This window comes from Berghia stephanieae, chromosome 5, assembly GCF_034508935.2.
Source record: "Berghia stephanieae isolate SIO BIC M18660-M18661 chromosome 5, UCSD_Bste_1.3, whole genome shotgun sequence".
Lineage (NCBI taxonomy): Eukaryota > Metazoa > Mollusca > Gastropoda > Nudibranchia > Aeolidiidae > Berghia > Berghia stephanieae.
The window spans coordinates 67162963-67185476 of record NC_088364.1 but is presented as its reverse complement, the minus strand read 5'-3'; the positions used below and the strand labels follow the sequence as shown (position 1 = coordinate 67185476).

Genomic DNA, 22514 nt, shown 5'->3' with positions numbered 1-22514 from the left:
AAAACAATCGTTATATTAGGAAATTTTAAACTTTTACCAATCAATCAAGGTTTGTTCTACAGCTTTTAAAATGCTACAAAAAAATTGACAAACTGAATAAATAACCATCTGACAAAAGATCCACTGTAAAATAACAATATAAAGTGAAGCTAACTTGAGGAACATGCGAAGGTCTCCCCATCCAGGGTCATATATTTAAACTATCAAATAACTGTAATAACAATAAATCTGGCTCTCTGGATAATTAATTTATTCAACATGGACATCGATTAAAAACATGGAAATATGAAAAAATGACATTGATGACCTTTTCATGACAAGTTCAAAAAATATATCAGAAATGATTTGATTCAAAATAGTTATATCAAAAAATATTCACATGAAACCAATGAATCAATATAATCATATTAATCAAAGTTGTAAGTGCAGTTGATAAATCAAGATGTTGGTCCTACAGTTAATTCAACACACAAAGCTGCATTTTATTCTGGTTTCTAATACTGCAACATATAAAGGACAACATAGCTGCTCGCTACTTTTTGCATATGACGTTCGTCTATTGCAGAATATTTTCAACTAGGTCTATTTGATTGTTTGTTGTTTTTAAAGGTTTACGGAGCTTGCGACGCTTTTAGGTCAGCGCTAGTAAATAGAAAGACAATATGATGGTGAAAAAATTATAGAATTACAAGTAATGGTACCAGACCTGCCACTCCACGAAAAAGGAAATCAGTATGACATTGTAAAAAAATCAGTATCTGGGGAAAAAAATCAGTATGAGACGTAAAATTATCCAATTATCCTATCTGTGTGAGGGCATCACAAAGAGGCTCGCTACGTCATGTATCTATCGAGGTATCGCGGGAGGGGTCAAAGTTCACGAGACTTGAAAATTTTAACGTGCAACGTAAAGCACAAAGTAAACGTAAAAGAGGGGTGGAGGGCTGCGGGCCCTTGGTCACTTGGTGAAATCGGTACGATCGGCATGCAGATCGGGAAATCGGTACGATCGGCAAGTAAATCGGGAAATCGGTAAATACGAAAAAAAGGTCTTGCAAATCGGTATGATACCGATTAATCGGTATGAACGGCAGGTCTGTGGTACACAAGAAAATAAAAAGACAAAGAAGACTGGTACAAAATAGGGAACAGATGTAGATTTCAAGAACACACTATCAGTGTACTTTGTTTGAGATCACTTAAAAGTCTCATCCAGGCACCAGCACAGGATCCCACACTCGAATGTTTACAGAATATATCCAAAACAGAAAATAAAACAAATAATACACAACAGAGAGACAATATATAAGAGGAAAAAAATCATCTCCCAAAACTAATAGTAAACATTTGACTTGTTTCCCCCTCAGCTAAGGATTCTACAAGGTGAAGGACAAAACTAAGCTATCCCATTCCAAGACAAAGACAGAAAGCAACTTGGAAAACAGATATAATGGGATAGAAGACACAGCAATTGACCTCCTGCCAACCATGGGAGGTCAAAGGACCCACCCAGAGGTCAAATAATAGACCCAGCTTTGTCTTTTTCAAAGAATAACAATAACAAAAGCTCTTTTACGACATAGTTTTATCACAATGTAAAATATACAAAATGTAATTTAACTTGCATAAATAAAATATTGTGGTGAAACTATAACAAACAGTCCACATTGTGATTAACGACAATTGGATTAAAAAAACAAACAAACAAAAAAACAACCCCCCCCCCCCCCAACCAAAAACAAAAAAAAAACAAAAAAAAAACAAGACTTTGGCAATGACAAGTAGACTAAATTATAAATACTAGGATTTTTTTTCTCTTTAAAAATGGTATAACTAATAAAAGAAGAATGAACGCTTGGATAAGGAGTTTAACTATTTAACATGACGATTTCTGAAAATCTAACAAAGGAAAAGGCATCTAAATATAAATATATATTTTTAATTGCTTACAATTGATTTTTATCTTTTAAAAAAGAATTTGCATAATCCTCAAGGCCACCCTTAACTAGAAAAAGAAAAAAAAATCACAACAAAGCAATCAGGGACATAAATTGAAAATCTACTATTATAAGAGAATTTAAGATGAGAATGAATGCCTATCTATACCATACATGTAAACAGCACTATTTCAATTGTATTGACTAAACACATTTGATTACAATTATGGTAGTGCTGATCAACTCATTTCGTCCACGATAAGCGCAATTTTATAACAATAAAAAGGAAAAGTACAAACCTCAGAACCAAATCCTATTCCATATCAATATCAGAAAAAGAAAGAAAGAAAAAAAAGGAAGAAAAAGACCAACATTATTCAAATAAGAAAAAACCGATTTAGCTTGTGTAGTAAAATGAAATACGCGATCTGAGCAGATACATCATTCACCCAAATTGTTTTTATAATAATAATTAATCATATATATTCACCCACCATAAAAATCAAACGGTGCTTTAACCATCCTCATATTTTCAGCACCAATTTCATTTCAAGATTAACAATGAACATACAACATTTTACACTTAGTCTTTCTTCTATATAAGAAATGGTAACATTTCATGAACTATTTTCCTTCTAGTTCATTCCAAACTCCACTGACATATCCCTATACCATCAAAGACTTCAATAAACAAAACTGAAATACCTTGTCTGCTGTGCAAGTTTTAGCGATAAAGGAATTCATTTCATTTGCTTCACCTTTTTTAAGAAAAGGATTAATCACTTCTTAAATAAAATGAAAAAAAAAAAAAAAAAAAGATTATCTGATTTTCAATAAACGTTGACAAATCTTTCCAATAAACCATTTATTTTTTCTCTAATATTTCTTTTTCACATTACAAAAATCCCAAATGACACAAAAGAAAATAATGATCAACTGAACATAAGGTATACAAAATTGATGCTGACCATTTAGTTTAAAAACTCATAACATTCGCCAGCCGGATATAATGTACCAACAAATAAAACTATGTGTAACCTTAAACGTTTGTAGTCTGATAATAGAATTTAGTGGGAACTTATCATAAAAATGGCTGGCTAAAAACAATTACAAGGAGCTGAGTGAGTCAATTTCGTTCCATCTATACACCTTATCTATAGCCAGCCCTGATTGTGTAAATCTAGTTCCCCATTTGGCAGACTACGCAACTTAAAACTTGCAATAAATCATTAAGCCATTACAACTCTTTAGAAAGTGGCTTTCATTATTCATTGCCTGCTTTCCAAATTCATAATCCAGTTAACTGCTCCAAATACACAGTGTGTGTGTGAGTATTTGTTATTGCTCTTGGTGAAGACGTCACAGTGACCGTTTCGCTACGGCAAATCCCTGTCGATGGCCATCAATCTTTGAACCATTTGCCTAATGCTGGCTAAGGCCGGTGACCCCTCGTTGGACTCCAAAAAGTTTTTACCAGTGTCCATGCTCAATGTCAGATGACGATCAATGGGGATGCTACCTGCAAATACAGACAAAACAAAAAGAGAAGAAAAAAAAATTGATAGAGACCTTACAATAGAATCACAGTAGGATCACAAGGAGGGGGGGGGGGGGGGGGGGGGGGGGGGGGGGGGGCGGAGGGGGGGAAGTGGCCTAGTGATTAAGGCATTGCACTGTCCGGAAGGTCCCAGATTCGAGCCCCGCTTCAGGTACTTTCGGGTTTTTTTCTTGGGTAAGATTCTTAACCCCCAATTTGCTCACTTGGACAACATGGGTGAATCCTGTTGACATCAGACATCCTGTTTGATGGATTACCTATATTCCTTCATGGATTGCCTAGGTGACGAGATCTTATGGTGTCGTTGCACAAAAGCGTATTAAAATTTTTTAAACAATAGGATGACCTTCCAACCCGAAGGTGAGTGTCATACCACTGGACCACATAACCGCACACTATTCTTATGCATATATTGAGGAGAAGGAATATAGTTTTTTTACATGCTGGAAAACTATAGCATCATATTTCCAATCATTACTTAAATTTAGTTTTTGACACGGGTTCAAGAATAACTCAGCCATCATATGAGGTTGAGGCAGCAGAACATAAATTGTTTCTCTTATTTTCAAAGCCCTCAAGTTTTAAAAAATATAGGGCTGCCACCCCTTACCCATGTAAATGTGTACAATGGAGAGCCAAAATGAATTATATTTTGAAAAGAAGAGTGTACAATCCCAATAAGCTCTAATTCTGATGATGGGCAACAAGACCATATTAGCAATATTATAATCGATACTTAAATTAATGAATAAAACAGTAAAGGAAGTGCCCGAAACGTAAACAATAACAAGTTGCTAGTGATTTCCGTTAGGGACCGGAAAAATTTACGCACAATATAGGTCTCCCAATTTTGTAGTTTGAGTTGTAGGCAATACACTTTCAGTATTGAAAATATGTTTACATAAAATCTAACAGTTGCAGAAATAATATTATAAGGCTAAATTATTATGAAAATCAGGCTCCGAATAATTCTCGTTTTGTTCACACCAGCGGAGTAATTTGCTCTGGTCTAAAAATAGATAGACTGTAACTTTTGATAAATTTTAGAAAATTTTACCTTTGTTCCATAAAATATCCATATCTAGACATTATTTGATGCATGATCGAGTATTTATGAATATGTGTTTCTTTTGCCACCTAACAGCCAAATTTTAAAGGTTATTTTTTTCTATTATTTACATTGGAACGTGAGCTGTCAAGACAGGAACATGTGGTTTGCCACGTGCTTCTCGACCTTTGTTTACGTTTGGGGCACCTTCCTTTACTGTTCTATAAGCATACTCTTCATAAACGATATAAATAGTATAGTATCGACTTCCAGAATAAACTAAACATATAAATCAGATATGATCCAGCCAGATAATATTTTATTGAGCTCCCAACATGAGCTTCCGGGTCATATAACAAATCGAAGTGTTTAAGTGCAGCTCTTATGGTATGACACTCGCTTTCAGAATGGAAGGTCCTGGGTTCAAGCATCAATCTGCGCATAGTTGAGTTCTTGGAAAAGGCTCTTTACTCACAATCTCTCGGGTGTAAAATGAGTTACTGGCCGTTAACAGTGCTGTCTCTGCCCGAAAACATTGTAATATCACGTCATCATGTCCCATCCTACATGTTAAGTGTTGCTGTTGGCAAGGGACCACATGTAAACCGCTTACAATACGTTTAGTGGATATTGCACGATATAAAAGCTCAATTTAAAAAAAATTTTTAACACTAAAGGAGCATATGACTAAAAAAACTGTTTTAACTATAGAAATTGAGCTCGTAAAATCTTCAGCAAATTGTGTACAATGAACGGAAATGAGTAAAAATATACGTTTTTAACATAAATTTGGTACCACTGATAAAGAATCAATAGTGATGCACCATTCACCACAATGCCAATTTCATGCCATAAATCATATTTAAGCTTACCCAGAAAAGGGACGTTTGTCTGTCGTGCCAACGATTCGCCGCCTCCTTTGGAGAAAATGTTGGTACATTCCTGTCAGTGGAAAAAGTGTAATGGGAAATGAATGGAGAAAATAAAATATAAAGGCCTATTGTGCAACACACACTGGCTTTCAATCATCGTCAAGTAAAACCAGGGAGAGTGGTAGGTTCAAAGATAAGGTTATTTCAGAATCGATTAAGATAAAAAAACAAAAATTAAACGAATAATTTTCAATGTCAAATAGTAGCCATAGAAAATCTTACAACATGCTTAAGTTGATGGATTAAATCTTTGTATTAAATCAAAGAGTTTCTTATTTTCATTCAATAGAAAATTATTTTTAAAAACCAAAAAAAAAAAACCCCCCCAAAAAAAACACATAAAAACTTTAGCTTTTATATAGCGCAATATCCATTAAACCTGCTCAAAGCGCTTTAAAAGGGGTCCCTGACCAACAGCAACACGTAACATGTAGAACGAGACATGATGCCTGTTAGGCGATATTACAATTTTTTCCAACAGAGACAAAGCTGACAACGACCAGGTACTCATTTTACACTTGAGTTTGGTGAGAGAATGCGAGTAAAGAGCCTTTTCCAAGGACTCAACTATTGCGCAGAGTGAGGTTTGAACCCAGGACTTTCCGATCCGAAAGCGAGTGTCATACCACAAGACAACATAGCCATACATGATAGAACTCTTGTATTCAAACTTTTTTTTCTTTACTCTTTTGTTTTGATAAGTTCTTCAATTTATCAAAAAGTGTAAAATGGAAAAAATGTTTAAAAAATAAACGAATAAATAAATTTAAAAGTTACAAAACATCCTTGAACATAGACTAAAATAATGAATAAGTATAAAAGGAGCCAAAAGCATATAATAGGTACTAATACACCAGCTAGTTTTGAACCTTTTGTTCAGTCATCAATCAAACATGTATTGACTTACAGAGCAATGAGGACAGACATAGCCACTCATGTTTTCTACCAGGCCGACTACTGGGATTCCTGTCTTTTTACAAAATGTCAACTCTCGCCTCACGTCACCTACAGACACAGCCTTTCATGGAGGTAGGAGAAAATACAAAATGTGGGATTTAAAAACAAAAATAACAAAACAAAAAAAAGGTAGAAATAAAATAAATTACAATTAAAAATATGTGAATGAACATGGATTATTTAAAAAATTTAATTTTGTCCTGAGAACTATTGCCAAACCCCTGTCAAAATTGTGAAAACATTCAAATTTGTTCTTTAAAAAATACCATGATTAAAAAGAATATTTGTATTCACTGTGTGTATCAAAAGATGGTGTATAATAAATATCTACACAGTTCAGCAATTAACCTATTAAAATAAATATGGAGCGGGTAGCATTCTAATTGTGAAAGTGCGAGAAGGTGATTTTGAGAAAAACATGGTTAGAACAATTTATCTTCAAACTAACTGGGCATGCGTGTTTAGCGACATAACTAATCCAGTCAACTAACAGGACTGTGGTTAGTCTCCATTGGTCATAATGGTCGGCGAGGGTTTGGGCTTTGAAATCAGATAAAAATAATTATTTTACAGACCATAGTTAGAGTCAATATTGAAACACTGCAAAGAATGTTGAAATGGTTGAATTAAAATGGTCAAATCTAATCTGAGTATATTCCTTCATTGCAGGCAAAATATTTGTTTTTAAGTGTTTTTCAGCACATGCGACACATTTAAGTCATTTCAGCAAGAGCAAAAAGGAAGAAAATGGGATGGAAAAATTTTTTTTTAGGTTTTTACAATTAAAAGTACACGACAAAAGTAAGACAAAGGGGAATGGGAAAATAAGGGAACAAATTTATATTCCAAGATCACACCATCAGTTATATTAGTTTGAGGGACAAACCCAAATGCTTACATTATACATTCAAAACAACAAATATAAAAATACATAGCAACAGAAAGGTGATTTACAATGAAAAAAATATCAACTCCGAAAACTATAACTATACATTCGACTGTTGCTCTCTGCACCAAGGACCCTGTCCAAGGAGCAAACAAATCCAAGTAATCGCATTCCAAGACAAAGACAGAAAGCAAGTTGGAAAATAGATATAGGGATGTAGAAGACACAGTAAGTGACATCCCGGCAATCTAATCCACTAATACATTGTTGAATTGCTGCAATGTCTGAAATACCTGAGGAGTGGTGACAACAATGGCGCCATCTGGGTTGAAGGAACGCAGTGCTTCCATCACTGTGATGTGCTCGTCTGATGTTCCAGGAGGTGTATCAATGATTAGGTAGTCAATGTCTTGCCAGTACACATCGCTCAAGAACTGCTTGATCATTGCTTTGATTAAAAACATTGATAATCATCATGTAATAAATTATGCATTTACATACATTTTCTTTTCAAAGAATAAAAAATTAACAAGAGTATTTTATAACGTACCTTAAACATATTTAGATCTCTGTTATCAATGACAATAAAAAAATTGAAAAAAGCATCCGTTTCTAATATAAAGACTGGATATCTGTTTGACTCAAGGGCAACAAGTCTGATAATCCAAACTGTTATGGGCGCATTGTTGTAATGGAAATATTCTCAAAACAATGCAAAATATTGTCAATTACAACAATTTAATCAAGCCCACAATTGTACTCCGTTGCAATCAGACCTGCTAATATGTGCATGTAGGGCAAGAGCCTTACACAATGAAGTGTCAAGGTCAATGTGCTCCAAAATCATGAACAACTGAACTACTTTCTGTTGCCCCGATATCAGAGGAAATAGCCGTCCTACACTGCCTGCAGTCTATAGCCACATAAGATAAATCTAAAAACTCTTCTTTAGACCAAATCGAGTTTTATCATATATTATTTATGTTGTGTCTCAAAAGATGTTTTTATAATCCAATTTAAGAGGGATTAGAGTTGAGTACCATTTTTATTTATAATACTGTTAAGACATGAATTAACATTACTGGAATTTTTAGCGATGATGTGGTAGTACCTGATCAACTTAATTCCTTTATTCAGACTTAAATACTTTGCAAACGTCGTAATATAGACTGACCTTGACATCAGGAAGCTCTCCAATTGGGAAATCCGACACATTGAGACAAAATTCCAGGGAACAAAATTCTCTCTAGATAATTTACCCCTTAATACATATAAAATGTCACAATATCAAAATAATGATTGCTACCAAGAATAAAAACTAACAGATTAAAAAGAACGCGAAGAAGAAGGCAGAAAATCAAAGAAGGGTTTTAACAAACCCCAGTGCTGCCAACCCTAGCCCATGAAAAAGAATGCAGTGGAAAACAAAAATGAATAAGATTTTGAAAAAAATGTGTACTATCTTAAAAAAAAACCCGATTATTAGTGCTAAATCTGATGATGGGCAATTAGACCATACTAGCAATATCATGATCGATATTTAAATTAATGAGTAAACTTACTCTATATAAACTATATAAATAGCAGAATCCGTGTATAAATCTGATATAACCAGCGAGATAATATTATACTGAACTCCCTTTATAACTTCCAGATTTAAAAAAAAACAAAAACAGATTAAAGTGTTTAAGTACATTAAAAAGTGTATGAATGTTTACAATGCTTAAATAGAAATTTAATAATGCATACAATCCTCAGCAAATTATGTACAACAAACAAAAATGCATAAGTTTAAGAATAAGCAATTTTTACCTAGGGTTGACACCGCTGTGCAATATATTTGTTACCGATTCAATCTATTAAGATAGACACAAAAATAGAAAAACACATTATCCCTACCATTTTTCTTTGGCCCCCTCCACACTACTGCATCATCTTTGTTTTCCAGCAGGAAACCGATGGACATGACACCAATTTTCTGTTCTTTATCGATATAAACAGGAAGCCATCTGGAAGGGGGAAAAAAACCCAATAAATAACAATGTCTTTAAATATTCTTTTCATGTAAAAAGTAATCAACAAAAGAGAACAAAATACCAAACACGGAACATTTCGGGTTCAAAGCCCTGCCTTCTTCAGCCAATAATAAAACATAAATACTGCCTTTTATGTTTTTTAAGTGATGTATTTATGTTTTTATTGTTTTTGTTATTGGCTGAAGAAGGGTTTTGAGCCTGAAACATTCAGTGTTCGGTATTTTGTTCACTTTCTAAGCTGTTATGTATCTCATAACTCTCATATATCTAAAGGGTTGCAAGAAATTGTTACTGTCCATTAAATGCAATGGAACCAAATTATTTTTGTGTGTATGTCCAATATACTTAAAAACCAGTCGCAAAAGTTAAGATTAAGATTTGTATTGTTGAAATAAAATAAAATTACTGCATGAATAACATTATATCAATATTCTTTTTAAAAATATATCAATTACCCCTCTGGACACTGGTGAACATCTCTACCTTCAAGATTGAATATCTTTGGGATGCTTGGACCACACAGATCAACATCTAGTAAACCAACCTGGATAGTTTTAAAAAATTTAAAGATTAAATTTTGAAAATGGATTTTTTAAAATTTATAAGATATATGTTTCTAACATTCAAAAGCATTGCAGTGAGTCTTAATATTTTGTGTGATCATACTCCTATTTTACAGTAAAAATTTCATTTATTTTATCCATTTTTTGTTTGTTTGTGTTTTAGTGATCAGGTTTAGATTTTGATGGCTGTGAAATGTTTATTCATTATCTTAATCTTCTTTGAGATTCTTACAGTGACAGAAAAGTTTATAATGCTTTGACTCAGATATATTCAGCTATAAGCACACTTTAAAAAAAAATTGAGCATCTATATAACAATATCCACTAGATGTGCTCATAGCACTTTACAAGGAGTCCCCAGCTAACAGCAACACTCTCCATGTAGGACGAAACACATTATGCAATTTCATAATTTTTTTCCGACAGAGACAACACTGTTAACAGCCAAGTATCCATTTTACACCTGAGTATGGTGAAAGAATGTGAGTAAAGAGCCCTTTCCAATGACTCAACGATGCACTGCTCAAAGCAGGCTCGAACCAAGGTCACATAGCTGGTTATTGTAATGGGCATAATAAACATTGTCACTTCTGAATATAGTTATTAAGTAACAATGAATAATTTGACACTTCTGAAACTAAATGGTAGATGAACAGGACAGCAAAAACAGTAATTTCGGTTTGTTCTTACTCTTAGATAGCCAGCCAGGTATGATGGTTAGTCCCAGTAATAATTTTTCATTACCTTTTTCCCTTCAGCATGCAGGCACATTGTTATCTGAGCAGCCATTGTGCTTTTCCCCACTCCTCCTTTGCCAGAGAGGACGATAATGACATGCTTTACTGATGACAGATGATTCATTCTGAATTCATAAAAAGAGATGAAATCAATACACTCAACACATGTCGGTACAAAAATTATTAAAATCATTAATATCATTATATAGCTATTATTATCATCACCATCATTATATAGCTATTATTATCATCATTATCATCATCATCATCATCATCATCATATTATTCATTATATATTATTATTATTATTATTATTATTATTATTATTATTATTATTATTTATTATTATTATTATTATTATTATTATTATTATTATTATTATCATTATAATATCAGGCACGACACCCAGTTTAAGTGATTTATTCATGATGAAAGTAATGGATGACATTAATTCATTTATGCATAATTATAAAATGTCGGTAAAAAAATGAAGAAAATAAAAGAATAATATAAAAAGAATATATAAACAAACCAATAAAGAAGCTCTAAAAAATAAAGAGAATCTAGATAGATAGAGTAAAAAAGAATTAATATTGAAAGGAGTAACGTTAGTGTCATGAAGTGATGTCATTGCCACAGAGTGATGTTATTCATATTAATACTCTCATTTTCTCTTCTCTCTCTCATTTCCTCTTTTAGCCACAGATCATGCCAGTTGGTAAATCGTCAACTATCTACTGCTACGGAGTCATATCATTAATAATATTAATACTCTCATTTTTTCTTCTCTCTCTCTCTCTCTCTCTCTCTCTCTCTCTCTCTCTCTCTCTCTCTCTCTCTCTCTCTCTCTCACTCACATTATCGTTCTTTCTCAGATTTTCTTTCCCTTTTCTCTCTGTCTGATTTCTTCTTTTTGCCTCAGACAGTGCCAGTTGGTAAATCGCCTACTATTAACTGCCACGGAGTATAGAGTGATGTTAGTATTGGTACTCTCATTTTCTCAGATTTTCTCCTCTATCTCCATCTCTTTAATTTACTCATTTTCTTTTCTCTCTCTCTCTCTCTCCCCCCCCCCCCCCCCCCCCCCCCCGCCATATTTCCTCTTTTTGTCACAGGCCATCCAGTTGGTAAATCATCTATTTACTATTAACTGCCATGAACTGATGTGTTATTGCCACAAATCTTTTACATGAATTGTTGCCTTATTATGAAGATGTGTAGTATATTTTCCTTTAAAACAAAGGAAATCCTACTTTTCTTTTCTTTTTAATCTATTGGACATATTTATACTTGGCAGGGATTCTTTGCCACTTCATTCTTCTGTTTGTTTTTTTCCACAGTATCTGAAGTTTGGATCCAAAAACAACAGTAATTTTTTGTTTTGAAATGATTTTAACTTGTATGAAAAGACATTTAAAAATTAAAAACAAATGCCGATGAGTGTAGACTCAAACCTTTTCACAACGATCGAAAGCGAATGAATGATTGGAAAGTGCAAGATTCATATGTGTCAATTGCCAAGGAGTTGACAGTTCACCAAGGAGTCAAATTGGAACTCTTCAGGTGCATGCTGTGATTTCAGTCGAGCCTCGATTTGCATGCATACAAATCTCGTGACTTTCTTCCAATCATTCATTCTTTATGGAAAGGTTTGAGTCTACAGTCGTCTGCATTTGTTATTAATCCTTATAATATATGAAGACCACAGGGGAAAAACGATCAAAGTCACATTTTTCAGCTTTTGAGAAAATCAAAATTAAAGTTTGGAAATCCATTGAAACGCCACATGATAATATGAATTGAACTGAATGTGAATTACTAAACGTATATATTTTGACCACAAGTCAGATGTATATAAAAAATATACTGCATATTGTCATACTATGGGAACAATTCGTGTAAAAGATTTGTGCAACAACATCAGTCTGTGGCAGTTAATTGTAAATAGTTGACGATTTACCTTGGTCTATGACAAAAATAGGAAATATGACACACACACACACACACAGAGAGAGAGAGAGAGAGAGAGAGAGAGAGAGAGAGAGAGAGAGAGAGGGAGAGAGAGAGGGAGAGAGAGAGAGAGTGTGTGTGTGTGTGTGTGTGAGACAGGGAGAGAGAGAGAGAGAGAGAGAGAGAGAGAGAGAGAGAGAGAGAGAGAGAGAGAGAGAGAGAGAGAGAATAAGAATAAGAATAAGAATAATAGAAAATGACAGAGAGAGAGAGAGTGAGAGGGAGCGAGACAGAGATAATAGAGAGAGAGGGAGAGAGAGAGAGAGAGCGAGAGAGATAATAGAGAGAGAGAGAAAGAGAGAGAAAGAGAGAGGAGAAAATGAAAGTATTAATATTAAAAGCACTCCGTGGCCCGTGGCAACAACATCACTTCGTGACAAAAGTTACGTTGTGGCAGTTAAGTCCTATGATGATCTGGTCATGATGAAGTAAGACGAACTGACACGAATTGTTGTAATTGTAATTGACGATTTGTCAATTGTCAAACAAGGTCCTTGGCCTTTATTTTTTCTTAGGGTTAGTTAAAGTAGGAAATACTTGGGTTGTTTCGCTTAGCTCGAGGAACGTGCGAAAAGCCTCTCGTTTTTTAAAGGCCTATCTGTCTATGTAAAAATTCATTTTCTTTTTTTTTTTCTTTTGATTGTTTTGATTGATGGCGTTCCCCGTTCCGCTAGTTTAGTAATAAGTATTTCGATTCAAGGAAATGACTGGGACTGGGACGAGGAATGACTATATTGGAAACGTGTCAGTCCAATTGCCCAAAATGTTGCTGAGCAAGGACTCGAAGACAACAAGAAAATTCAAAAAAGAGAAGTACCAGTAAATGATAAGGAGGGGCAGCACGTGAATATGAAAAATACTCTGAAGTTCATGTACACGAACGCAGACAGTGTGATGAATAAGAGAGAGGAGCTAAAGGCTATGGCAGAAGAAGAAGATCCAGACGTGATAGCAATAACAGAAGCTAAGCCAAAGAATGCAACAACACACCCAACCATAGCAGAGTTAGGTATTGAGGGATACACTATAATAGCTAGCAGAGATTTTGAAACTTCCGGCAGAGGAGTATACTTATTGGTGAAGGAGAACCTCAAGGTTAACCCCATAGAGGAACTCACAGATCACGACTTTAGGGAGAGCACTTGGTGCTCGATTGGAGTAACTGGACAAAGTCAGATACTAGTAGAAGTGATTTATCGGAGCCCAAATAGCACAGGAGAAAATAATGAGAGAATGTTGGAGATGATAAGGAGAGCATCACAAAAAAAGCATTCAGAGATAATTATTATGGGAGACTTCAACATGCCGGAACTGGAGTGGAAAGGGATGGACGAACCAAAAGAGGGAAGCCTGGAGGAAAGTTTCATAGATTGCTACCTACAACAGATAATAAAAGAACCCACAAGACAGAGAAAAAACCAGAAGCCCAACGTATTGGACTTGATATTGATGGAGGAAGAAAATGACATTATCGACCTAAGACTGAGCCACCCACTGGGAAAAAGCGACCATGCGACCATATTCCTAAAACTGAGGGCGACATCGGAGACTGTAGATGAAAAACTGACACTCAGATATAGGAAGGCTGATCTAGAGAGTATGAAAGAGGAACTGGGGCATATCAAATGGGAGGAAATACTAATCGAGGACACCGTAGGAAACAACTGGAGTAGATTTACCAGAGTACTTAACCAATGCTTCGAGAAAAACATCCCGAAAAGCAGAGGGAACCGGGTTGAGAGAAGAAATCAACCTTGGATGATGCAGGAAGTGAGAGAGGCATTACGGAAGAAGAAGGCAGTAAACAGAAGATACTCTAGAAGCAAAAAGGAAGAGGATTGGGACAAATACAAAAGAGTGAGAAACGCAACTACTAAAATAGTCCGACAAGCGCATCAAAAGTATGAGAACAAGATAGCAGAGGAAACGAAAGAAAATCCTAAGGTATTCTGGAGTTATGTAAACAGTAAAATGAAGACAAGACAGGGAACCTGTGACATAAAAAAAGAAGATGGCACTTGGGCATCTGAAGATGAAGACAAGGCAGGGGTGCTAAATCTCTTCTTTGCAAGTGTCTTTACAGTGGAGAACCAGAAAAACTTGCCAGATATTGCTAAAAGAAGTAATATAGATACTACACAATGGCCGATTACTGAAGAGAGAGTAATGAAGAGACTACAAAGCCTAAAGGAGAGTAAATCACCTGGACCTGACAAACTTCATCCTTACATCCTAAAAAACTTAGCAGAGCAGCTAGTTGAACCCCTAACCAAGATATTTAACCAGTCGATGAAAGAAGGAAGACTACCAAGGGAATGGAAAGAAGCTAACGTCACAGCCATATTCAAGAAGGGAGACAGAAAAAATCCAGAAAACTACAGACCAGTGAGCCTGACATCTGTCGTCTGCAAGCTCATGGAACAGCTGATTAGAGAAGAAATGGTTGATCATATGACCAAGAACAAACTATTCAGCAAAGATCAACATGGTTTCATGGCGGGAAGGTCTACAGTAACAAACCTACTTGAAACAATGGATGACTGGACGAGAGACCTGGAATTAGGCAACAATTTAGATGTCATATACCTCGACTTCAGAAAGGCATTTGACAAATTTCCACACTGGCGCCTAATCAGGAAACTGGAACAGTATCAAATTAATGATCAGACAGTCAAATGGGTCCGAGATTTCCTCAAAGATAGAAGACAAAAAGTGATAGTGAATGGAACAGCATCAACGGAGAGACTGGTAACAAGTTGAGTTCCACAAGGAAGTGTACTGGGACCAGTTCTCTTCCTGATTTATATCAATGACTTGCCAGACAATCTATCATCTAAATGTAAAATCTTTGCCGATGATACTAAGCTCTATGGAGTAGCTAATACAGAAGAAGAAAGAAACACATTACAACAAGATTTGAAAAAGCTTGAAGAATGGTCCGAAATATGGCAGATGGAGTTCAATGTAGATAAATGTGCAGTTCTTCACCTAGGAAAAAAACAACAGAGAAGCAAACTATATAATGAAAGAAAAACCCCTGCAGAAATCCAATGGGGGAAAAAGACCTAGGAGTATTTATTGATAGGAAGCTAAACTTCAAGAAGCAAATTCAAGATGTTCAATCTAAGGCTAGTAAAACACTCGGAATAGTGAAAAGAAATTTCAAGAATCTGAAAACAAAACACATGACCACCATCTACAAGACTATAGTTAGATCAAAGCTGGAATATGCTAACTGCATATGGTATCCGAAGTTTGAGGGAGACAAAGACTGTTTGGAAAGAGTGCAAAGGAGAGCAACAAAACTTATCACACACCTGAAAGACAAAACCTACTGTGAGTGTGAGAGATTGAAAGAATTAAATCTCCCGACCTTAGATTACAGGAGAAGAAGGGGAGATATGATCCAAACATATAAAATAGTAAAGGGAATAGATAGGGTAGAGGCAGGATTCCTTAAACCAAACAAGAACATTCAGACACGAGGAAACAGCAAGAAACTGAAAAAAGAACGTTTTAATAGGCAGTTTAGTGAGCAGCAGCAGTGGCAGTCAAATTTTGACCCAACTCGCCCATAGGAAAGTTGTGACTGGAAATTGCCGTTCGCGTTTTGGGGGGTTCAATTAAAGATGCATAACTTCGTTATAAAGAGGAATATCGCAGATATTTTGGTATCATTATTTTCGTCTTTCAATTTCCTTTTAAATGGTGCCAATTAAGGAAAAATCCATTAAGAATTCCAGAAGTTATATGAAGTTAAAATTTGGCAATTTTCAAATGCATTTTTTTTTTTTACCGCGTGTGTTTTTAAAATTTAAACGCTTGTTTTTAGAATAACATCTAAACTTTATTCATGCCAAATTTCAGGGCTCTATATCGATGCGCAGACACCTTTTAACTCTGCGCCGAAATGCCTTGTTTACATTATCTTCTCATCATGGCTGCCGGGCGATATCGATATTCATATCGATATTTTAAATTTAGTTATGTATTATGTTAAATTTAGTCCATAATATTTTCAGTATTATTATTTACTATGTTTTTATTTTGAATACATAATTTCCAACTTTATTTATAGGCATTTTATAGTTTTTGTTTTAAAAGTTCGTATATTTCTTCTCTTTGTGAAATCCGATATTAATAATATCGATATTTTAAAAATACCAATTGCTTTAATTTTATTTTATTTTCCTTTGCCATCAAGTCATCAAGTTTCTTTCCCATATGTTTAGATATGTTTATCATTTGTATCCATATTCTAAAGGCCTTAGCCAGCCTTAATAATTATTATGGTAAGAAGTTCTATTCGTTTTGACACCCCCATACATTGAGAGAGAAGGGGGGGGGGGGGATAAAATTATATTGTTTGTCAGTTCAAATGATGTAATAGCAATAAACCCAAAGTGGTTCAGCAGAATTTTTTAAAGTATTAAAAGCCAGAACTTTCCTTCTAATTATAATAGGGAATCTGTTTCAATTTATTTGAACTTTTTCAATTTACCATTTTATTTATATGCAATTAAATTGCCATAGGTAAAAATAAACTCATTATGTCATTACACAACATGTTTATATCTTTTCATTTAAATACTCTCAAACCCTTTTTTATTCTCTCTATGTATTAATTAAAAGAGGGTAATTATTTGCAATTGTTTCAGTGAGATATTGGGGATAAATCCAAAAGTGATAGAGCGAATTGTTTTTTACGTCTCGCCGAGTTTTTGATTATGTAACATTTGCGACATATTATGTAATAATGTGTTAATTTGAAATGTTTATCTTCCTCTTTATTAATCTAAATGCATTGTCCTCGATAAGACGAACATTTTGGTATACAATATATGATAAGAACTCCATATTGACTGTTTTAATCATTTTTTATTAACATCACGCGATTTCGGTCACAACTTTGCAATGTTAATTTTGGGGTAAAAATCGGTCTGAAATTTCAGACTTTGAACTGCCGTAACTACATTTCTAATCAAGATAGAAGCAAAATTCAAACTGTTTTGTAATCTGTGTTGCCAGCTCTTTCATATGACATTGGTTTCAAGTGTGTGAGGTACATTTAGAATTTCTATTAAACTCCCTATTTAAAACAAATGAAAGAAGGAACTTTTTTTTCATCTAGAATTGTAAATAACTGGAATAAATTGCAAGAAACCACAGTATCAGCACAAAATTTGAATAAATTCAAAGCAGAGTTGGAGATAAGCAACACCCTAGGAAACAAGTTCAATTATAAAAATTGGTCCAATCATTAATAGATGAGGAGGAGCGAAGGAGACTACACCAAGTCTAAAAGCTCTATACAGAGGTATCCAGGTAGGTATCAAAACATCAGTACGAGGAGCCAGAAGTAACAGACCACGCGATCCAAGACAATTGAACACGAAATGTCAATGAAAAACCGGTATACCTACTTCTAATATTCACTTAAAGATAATTAAATTTTGTTTTCCTTCTTGTCCAAAGAGAACATGTAGCAATGTGATCCAAACAAATAATCATTGTTTACAACGGAAGTTTCAGAATAAAATAAAATATAAAGCTTTCAACGTCAAAGAAACGAAACTTGCTTTCGATTTCAGGTTCTCTTACATGCTTACATCAATTTCCTGAAACAAAGTTTAAGTAAAGATATCAAATAAATATAAATAAAATAAATATAGGTTGAAGAATTAAAGAAATAGATAACGAAAGAGAGAGAGAGAGAGAGAGAGAGAGAGAGAGAGAGAGAGAGAGAGAGAGAGAGAGAGAGATCCGCGAAGTAAAAAATAGTTGTCAGCGAAACAAGGTCAAGGTAATGACACATTGTTCTGCTAGATTGATTCGAAGGAAGTGGGCTGGGCTGTTTTTGTCGGCAACCGTACTGGATGCCACTGTTGTGAACGTGTCTTGAGTCTGACCTACTACTGTATTCTTTAGACTGTTTTACCTTATTTTGCCTGAAACCAATCCTCATCATGTCTTCTCGCGGTGCAAAGAAGAGGCAAAGGACTATGTCTCGTTCTGCTCGAGCTGGTGTATTATTCCCTGTTGCAAGAATGCATCGTTACCTGAGGAAAGATCCTCGCCATCTTCGTCACCGTATCGGTGCTGGATCACCTGTGTACATGGCTGCTGTCATCGAGTATCTCGTTGGTATGTTTAAAAATTGCTTATTTTTCATTTTCATATATTTGCTTTTTGCATTAAAACGTTTATGATGTTTACTGCGGTTATGACTATGCAAGAGTATTGATAAAAAACTACTGTTTATGATGACTTCCCGTGCAACAAGTTGGAACAGGCATAGGCAAAATTGCTTGCGTGGCCGAGTTAATATTGTCCTACTGTAATTTTATTTCAAGCCAAACCTCTCCATGTAAACATTTCATGGATGAACAAAGAGAAAAAATCGATAAGAAGTCCGTGGTTCTCTACTCTTTACAATTATTAATTAGAGTAAAATGACTATTTAAGTATACGAAAAAGAGCCTCTATAGTTATTATGATGGTTATTTATTATTATTATTATTATTATTATTATTATTATTATTATTATTATTATTATTATTATTATTATTATTATCATTGTGGTTGATTTAGACCTATCTAGCCGATGTATTTTCCTGATAATGTTTATAATGTACAGGGTCTGGGTTACAGATTAGATAGCTATAAATAAACTCTTCCAAATGGATACAAATGGCTAAAATACTTAAAGCTAAGGATGAGTATTCCTTCATAATATTGATTTGTTATTGGGAAGGCATTGGGGAGACCCAAAGTGTGTGTGTGTGTGTGTGTGTGTGTGTGTGTGTGTGTGCGTGTGTGTGTGTGACAGTAGTTGGGTTAATCGACATCATCGTTATCAATATAATCATTATCATCAGCAGCAGTCTTCTCAGTAGTAGAGATGTGACCACAGACATAATGTTAATCTTCTCTAATGGACTGTATGGGCGTGAGAGTGAGAACTGAAAAATACTTTGGTTGGATTACTTACATCAATTCAAACAAATTGACAAAGGAGGAAATGGCCATGCCACTATTTTTCGGAAATATACTGAAAATTATTTTTTTAAAGGCAGTGTCTACGTACACGGTAACCGGGCACCAAGCCTCAGGATCTACGTACACGGTAACTCTGGTAACTGGTTTGTGCTGCAATACAAGCAGTGGATGGACCTCGCTCTGTGTGGGTGTGTTTGTGTGTGGGTGTGTGTGTGTGTGTGTGTGTTATTTTTAAAAAATCAAACAATACAAGTTAACCCATAAAAAGCGAGATTCAATCTTACTTTAACCTAACACCAGATCTTAGTCTTATTGTTATCATTAAAAGACAAGCTATGTGATTATAGTTTAATTGGTGGAAACGATTTATTCTGCATTAACAATAGGGAAACTAGTATCTGGATGAAACAAAAATCAGTGTTGCTGTTTAGAGGTTGAAATTTCACGATTCACGTATCGTAAAACACCTCCGTAGCACCCCTTCATACGTCATCAGGCGACCCATTGTTTCTTTCATCTTCCCCAATATCCCTCTATCTATCTATCTATCTATCGATCTATCTATCTATCTATCTATCTATCTATCTATCTATCTATCTATCTATCTCTTTCTCTCTCTCTCTCTCTCTCTCTCTCTCTCTCTCTCTCTCTCTCTCTTGTCATAATGTCATCCCTTCTCCCTCGCATCTCATTACACGTAGGCCTAGGCTAATGGATTAAAAACCAAGACATCTGGTAATGGGTGTCTAATACCAAACTGTAGATTCTCTGTTTAGCCAATTTAATCAGGCATTTGGCTGTCGGGCAGCCCAGCTATGCTTACGTTCTGCCTATAACCCACGCACTCACACACAAACAAACACAAAGGGTGGGGGGGGGGGGGGGTAGAAGTAGGAATGAGAGAAATCAAGGTCATAAGTTATTGTGCACCAAGCTCAATGTCACCTTCGCCCCACCCTCCCAAAGCACGGTACAAGGTTACCGTGTACGTAGATCCTGATGCTAGGTGCCTGGTTACCGTGTGCGTAGACACTCCGTTTTTTTAATTGAAAAAGAAAACAAAAACAAAAATGGAAAACGAGAACTGAAAAGTAAATAAATCATACGCATACAAAAAAGAGCTGAATTTCTACAGAAATTTTCAATAGACGTACTTTTACATTAGTCACATGATTCACAATCTCCATTTACTTAGATGCACAACAACTTCTAACATGATTGAAAAATGAAATTCAGGTAATAGTTTTCCAGAAGCAGCACAAAAAAATATCTATTTACTGCTGATTTAATTAAAGGTAATGCTCCTCTTACAGACACTATTTATCAATTCCATTTTTTGTTTGTTTGCTGTTTGATAAAAATGACCATAAAATATTGTTTTGTTTTGGGGGGATTTTTTTCAGCTGAAATTTTGGAACTTGCAGGAAATGCTGCCAAAGAATTCAAGAAAAGTAGAATCATCCCTAGGCATATATTACTAGCCATTGCTAATGATGAAGAGTTACATCAGGTAGTTTTTAAAATCATTTTTATCTTTATTTTATGCAAGTCTAGCTGTCTAGATTGAATAGTTTATTCAAGTACTCTTAAGTTTCATCTAAAATCACAGTGTTTACTTAATTTAATTAACACACTGTGCCGTCCCTTGTAAAAAAAAAAAGTGGAAACCTCACCATTTGACTATTGATGCATGACTTTAAAAAGATTGATCTTTGTGAAACTGCTAAATTGTGTGATCAATTGTTATCAAGATCAAGAGACTGAATTTAGAATCATTTGATTATAGTCTGTCTCACAGTGTTAATTAATTGTCAATGTTCAATGCTTTAAAGCTTCTTTATTGGTAAAGGTTGTCTTATTTTTATGTTCATTTATAAAATTACGTTCTTAATCTTTTAATTTGTATTTTGACATGTGCCTAGTAGTCCTCAGTTTTATATAAAAACATATAGATAAACTCCTTTCTAAATATATGATAGCACAGTTATCTCAAATCTCCCATCAATGAACATTTCAGTGTCAATTCAAGAATCAATTTGATCAGCCTTAGGAAGTTGTGTTTTTATTATCTTGAGAAATAATCAGACCTTATTTTATGATTCATTAATTGATTTTTTTTTCTTACATTGTTTACCAACATTATTGATGGATTAGTGAATTTATGATAGAAAGTTTTTTAATACTATAATTGCAATAATAATTATTGTTACATTGTATTTGTTGAGCACTCTGCCATATCACGAGGAAGTGCTCAGGGCACTTAAAATGATAAAAATAATATTTGTTGTTTTCAGCTATTGCGTCATGTGACCATAGCCCAGGGAGGAGTTGTCCAGAGAATCAACCCATTCTTGATTGGGCCCCGCAAGGGCAATAAGGCAGCCGCCGCTGCTGCAGCAGCTGCAGCTACCCCTGCATTGAAGACTGCCACAAAAATAGCAGCTAAGAAATTGAAGGCATCCATGTTAGCTGCCACTTCACCATCCAAAGCCCTGGCTACCACCGGTAAAGGCAGCTTGAAGAAGGTATGTGTCTTGGCATTTGGATTCTGTAAGATGAGTACATGGGTAAAAAGGAAGAGAGATAAGAGGTTCTCCGATTCTTGGGGGCAAGGGGAGGGGGGGGGGGGAGGTTAAAAAGAGTTCAGTGTGTGCTTCATCAGTTAGTTTATCATAGATATTACCTTTGCTAACAGTAATTGTTATGTGTTTATCATAGATATTACCTTTGCGACAGCGATTGTTCTGGGTCTCCCGGGTTATATTATATCATTAAAAATTTTGGGGGTTTGCCTTATTCATTTAGAATGATTGAGGGGAGGTCTTGATGGCTAAGTTATAGATAATTCACA

At 34.9% G+C, this 22514-nt stretch overlaps 2 protein-coding genes across 6 annotated transcripts in view; one reads left to right on the top strand and one right to left on the bottom strand.

Annotated features, from left to right (window-relative positions):
- Window positions 1–229: 229 nt before the first annotated feature.
- Window positions 230–19733, bottom strand: LOC144973470 (cytosolic Fe-S cluster assembly factor NUBP2 homolog). Of its 4 annotated transcripts, none has more exons than XR_013645549.1 (9): window positions 18088–18203; window positions 10662–10779; window positions 9810–9898; window positions 9218–9327; window positions 7612–7766; window positions 6383–6493; window positions 5416–5485; window positions 1108–3456; window positions 230–706 (listed from the first exon to the last, which is right to left on the bottom strand). XR_013645549.1 is itself a non-coding variant. In XM_078915944.1 (8 exons), the coding sequence occupies exons 1-8, from the start codon at window positions 19691–19693 to the stop codon at window positions 3314–3316; spliced, it is 834 nt and encodes a 277-aa protein (XP_078772070.1). In that variant the 5' UTR covers window positions 19694–19733; the 3' UTR covers window positions 230–3313. The 4 variants fall into 4 exon arrangements, 2 of the variants coding, with proteins under 2 accessions (XP_078772070.1, XP_078772071.1); XR_013645550.1 differs by lacking the exon at window positions 18088–18203 and adding an exon at window positions 13052–13285; XM_078915944.1 differs by lacking the exon at window positions 18088–18203 and adding an exon at window positions 19656–19733 and having other exon boundaries at window positions 230–3456.
- LOC144973468 (core histone macro-H2A.1-like) overlaps window positions 18235–22514 on the top strand; it is a 592749-nt gene continuing 588469 nt past the window's right edge. For both annotated transcript variants that reach the window (XR_013645547.1, XM_078915942.1), the window contains exons 1-3: window positions 18235–18808; window positions 21067–21173; window positions 21958–22188. Coding sequence is in view for 1 of the 2 variants with exons in the window: in XM_078915942.1 (XP_078772068.1) it covers window positions 18631–18808; window positions 21067–21173; window positions 21958–22188 (516 nt within the window). In the remaining variant the exon portion in view is untranslated. The remainder of the gene's footprint in view (window positions 18809–21066; window positions 21174–21957; window positions 22189–22514) is intronic.

Excerpts from the sequence above, each read along its gene's own strand:
- LOC144973470 (XM_078915944.1), bottom strand. The coding sequence starts at position 19,693 with ATGGCCATTTCCTCCTTTGTCAATTTGTTTGAATTGAT. Across the intron at positions 10,780-19,655 it reads GTCAATTTGTTTGAATTGAT|AATGAATCATCTGTCATCAG; the intron begins GTAAGTAATCCA and ends TTATGAATTCAG. Across the intron at positions 3,457-5,415 it reads GACAAACGTCCCTTTTCTGG|GTAGCATCCCCATTGATCGT; the intron begins GTAAGCTTAAAT and ends CTGTATTTGCAG.